We start from the raw sequence: 4,542 nt of genomic DNA, 5'->3' as shown, positions 1-4,542 counted from the left end.
TGTTCCCATCCCCTAATTCCCCAATAAAAATCTTTAAAAAAAAAAAAAGGTATATACCAATTTTTTTTTTCCTGTGCTTCTATGGTTTAAATATTGACTTGATCAGGATTTTATTTGGGTGAATAGGATGAAGTAAAGAAAGAAAAGAGAGGAGAATTTTCAGTTGTTAGAATATGATTGAACACAATTACTATTGTGATATGAAACATGAAAATACTGAAATTTTCTTTTTAAAATAACTGACGTGTTTTTTTAATTATTATTTTTTATTGTGAAGTACATATTTTTTAGAATCAGTTTCAGCTGTACAAAACAATGCAATAGTTATACTTTTTACCCCTTGAAGTGGCAACCCCCCTACCCCAATCCGCCACCCCACTCCCCCCCCATATCATACATATCTATTACAATTCCCTTGACTCCACTCCCACACTATACTCCACGTCCCATGACAAATATATATAGTCACTTATAGTTGACATACAATATTATACAACATCAGCTTCAGGTGTACAGTGCGGTGATCAAGCCTCTACCCCATCCATGATGCAGTCTCCCTAGCAAGACGTGACCATCTGACACCCTACAAAATATTTACAACATTATTAATTATATTCCCCAAACTGTCTTTCATATCCCTGTGGCAGTATTGTAGTTAACTATTTATGCTGTCTAATACCTTCCCCTTTTCCCTCATCCCCACCTCTTCCCAAGATGTATTTTTTTTTATGGTTTTGATGTTTTGAGAAATATCCTGCTGTTATTTCCTTCCAAAAATAAAATACTCCCAAGTTTTAATTTTTTATTATAAATCAAAATTAAACATCCATTTCTTGTATTCTTCTGATAGCAGGAAGATGCATTAGCACAACAGGCCTTTGAAGAGGCTCGGAGAAGGACACGTGAATTTGAAGATAGAGACAGGTCTCATCGGGAGGAAATGGAGGTGAGAGTTTCACAGCTGCTGGCAGTAACTGGTTAGTACTTTCCCCCAAACTCTCAGGCTCTATTTGTGATGTTTGTGCATAATATTTTTAAATAGTTTAAGTTTAATTTTGTCTTTCATTTTAAGAAGTTGTACTGTGTGACTTTGTGTTTATTAAATGTAATTGCTATAAAGAAACTTAGTCTTAATTTTAAGGTTGTACATGAATTCCTCATTTATTTGTCCTCATAAAAATCATTTAGTATAATAAGATGTAGTTTCTCTTAATTCATTGATCCAAACACCTTACCTCTTTTTTCTTAATTATCTTTCAGATTATTTGAAAGAAAGAAAAAACTTTGCTATCATAGAATACATATTTTGAGAACATGATTAAAACTTTTGGGGAGTAATATTTTTCATTTTTCTATGAATATTTGTCTTGCTTTTGTAACAGTATAACTTTCAGTCATTCATTATTCTCTTTACTAGAGGAAAGTTTAATATTTCAAACTATCAAAGAATGGAATTAACCTAAACTATTTTTCTTTTAAATTTTTTATGGTAAAGTAAAATACAGATATAGAAATCTACACAAAAGGAATATGTAGCTTAATTATTGTAAGGATAACATCCTTATAAATACCATCCAGGTAAAAAAATAAAACTTTTGACGGTGACCCCAGCAGCCCCTTCATGTATGCATTTAATTATGACCCTTTCCATCCTCTCAAGAGTAATCCTTACCTCAATTTTTTTTTAAGGATTTTTTTTATTGGGGAATTGTGGGGAGGGGAACAGCTTTGGGGAATCAGGAGAGGGGAACAGACAGGTAGACAAATTGCTGTTTTGTTCTTCAGTCTAGTTGTGGAGGATGTCGCTTCATTGGCCCCTGTTGGTATGATCATTGTGCTCTTCCCAGGTGAAGCAATCGGTTGCCGGCTTCTGGACAGCCAGCCGCTCACTGCGGCTGCTGGCCGCTCATGCTGGCGGTTGGCCGCTCATGCTGGCGGCTGGCCGATCACGCTGGCTGCTCGCTACACACGGTAGCCCATGGCAACCCACTGTAGCAGGGGCTGTAGCCTACACAGACGCCAGTGACCCACGGCAGCCCAGCTCCAGGTCGAGCTGTTGTTCACCATCTTAGCTGTAGAGGGCACAGTGTCACTGACCCTCATGTGGGATCCGAACTGGGGCCCTGCTGCTCAGAGGTGGCGTCCCAAGCCAACTCCTAACCATTGCGCCACTCGGTCGGCCCTAATTCTTAATTTTTCATTACATATGCACTTCCATTTTTTACATTCATTGCTGCAGAAAAGTATTACCAAACTGTAAAATCAATATAATTGTAGATTTATGTAATACAATAAAGACATAATCACTGCAGCAAGAATGGTCAGAATATTCTATAGATGCTCTGTGAAAGCACTGCTAGGCCTTTATTTCCCAGGTGGGTTTCACATACATCCAACCACCTTTTATGATGACCCCACCTGACTACTTTGTGCAGATTGTGGTATGGACCATGGAGTAACAGATTAGTATGTAACAAGTTTCCAGCAGTGATGAGAGTGTTGAAGCCTCTCCCACTACCACCTGAGACTGGTAGAGTGAGTTATTTGTCCCTGGCCACTTGAGCGTATAGTTTTATCAACAAGTACCCTTTACACCAACCGCGAAAGGGAGGTGTTACTTAAGTTTGCAATGGGAAAGGATAAGGATAACAGTGGTAATTGCTGATCACCTTTCAGATTTAACCATTTATTAAAATGCAAACTGTTTACTGCACATACATTTCACATCTCACTAGAAGAGACCAAGATAGAAGCTGGAATGCAAAAGTGGAGGGCTACCAAATCTCTCTTGGCTTATTTTACTACAGCTATTAGTAATAATATTATTTTCTTTAAATGAAATAAAGATCTCTGGCCATTGCTAGAATACACATTCATGGCTATTAAGTTCCTTAGGGAATTAGATCACAGCTCATGTTATATGCTCTCATTTCATCATGTAATTTTCCTCTACTGTAGTAAATCACAGTTGATAATTATATATTGATTTTTGTAATTATTTTGTAATTATTGTAATTCATTGTCCATCTGCCCCAATAGGCTAGAAGTTGTGAGGAAAAGCACCATTTGTTCCCTCACATTGTATCCATGACACCTAGCACAGTGACTTGGATGTATAAAAACTCACTAAATATTTATGGAATAAGTGGAAAAATGAATGAATGAATGCACAGGACAGAAGGGGTATTCTGTTATCAGCAGATGTGTCCCAGTTGATACCTAACTAAGTAATAGAAAGCCCGTGGGAGTTGGGAGCAGTGTTCTTTTGCAGGTACCTCTGGCTTATATAGTACATTCTGAGACTACAAAGCTATGTGTAATGTTGTTTAGTCAACTGTGTAAATTTTATATATCTATAAATGCTTATACAATAATAGCTAACACTTACTGAATGCTGTCAGTATACTTAAGCACTTTTTTTTTATATGTTACCTCATTTAATCATTACAACAACCTTGTGAAGTAGGTATTACTACTATGCCCAGTTTACTAAGGCTTAGAGCTAAGTGAAATACCTTGCCCTGGGACATACAGTTAGTAAATGCATCATAAGAATGGAAACTTGATCACACCTTCCGATTTTAAGTTATAGGCTTTGTGTCAGTGAAAATTTTAAGTATTAAACAATTCTAACAGTGACAAAGGATTTATCACACAGAACAAGATAGCCATCAGTATAGTCCAGACCTGGTATAGCACTGAATTATATTATCAGGGTCCCTAGGTCTTTTCATCTTCCTGCTGTACTGTGCTCAGTGTATGACTATATCCTCATTATTATGTTTGCAAGCTGGCTACTCTATCTCTGGGCATTGCATCAGTTCCCACAAAGGAGAAAAGGTGAAATGTCTTTTTAAGTTGAAGGATATTGTGGTCCTGTTGTGCTTTAGAAGGAATGCTCTCTGATGGCCATGTGGTGGATTGGGGGGTGACAGAATGGAAGCAGGAAGCGACTGCTTAGGAGACCTTTGCGTGATTTACGTAAGAGATCTTACAAGTCTGAACTAGAAAAATGTTTGTAGGAATAAAATAGAGACTAAAGAATCCAAAAATATTTAGGAGGTTGAATGGATAGGAAAGACTTGGTGGTGATGAGCTCTGTGGAGACAGGGAAGAGTGAAGAGTCAAAGGTGGTTCAAGTTTCTGGCAGAAATAAATGAGTGATGCCACAAACTGAAACTAAACATTAAAGAAGAAAGGCTAAATTGATTACCTTTTTAGACAACAGTGAGTTTAAGATATCTGGGTTTCCTTCATGTGCAGATCTTATTCATTCATTGGGAAAAGATTAGGATAGATTTGTTAGATGTCAACTATTTTTTCTTGATAATATTCCTTGGATTTTTATTTACTTTTGTTTGTCTAGAAGTTTCTAATATTTGTATAATCAATTCTGTTAATATTCCTTTTTATGTTTCTGGCTTTATTGTCATAATTAGAGGACCTGGCCTGTTTTAGCCCAAATTATAGAAATATATACCCTGGCCGGCCAAGTGGCGTGTTGGTTAAGAGCTGGCTTGGGACGCCAGAGGGCCCCGGTTC

At 37.2% G+C, this 4,542-nt stretch overlaps 1 protein-coding gene across 2 annotated transcripts in view; it reads left to right on the top strand.

Moving 5' to 3' along the window:
• Window positions 1–4,542, top strand: part of CBFB (core-binding factor subunit beta) — a 66,129-nt gene that overhangs the window by 42,373 nt on the left and 19,214 nt on the right. The window contains exon 5 of one of the 2 annotated variants that reach the window (XM_019656688.1): window positions 851–946. In XM_019656688.1, coding sequence (XP_019512233.1) covers window positions 851–946 — 96 coding nt within the window. Of the gene's footprint in view, window positions 1–850; window positions 978–4,542 lie in introns of both variants that reach the window. The other variant, XM_019656698.1, reaches the window with a different exon arrangement.

This window comes from Hipposideros armiger, unplaced genomic scaffold, assembly GCF_001890085.2.
Source record: "Hipposideros armiger isolate ML-2016 unplaced genomic scaffold, ASM189008v1 scaffold_9, whole genome shotgun sequence".
In the NCBI taxonomy this organism is placed as follows: Eukaryota; Metazoa; Chordata; class Mammalia; order Chiroptera; family Hipposideridae; genus Hipposideros; species Hipposideros armiger.
This window is presented reverse-complemented; position numbering and strand designations above follow the sequence as displayed.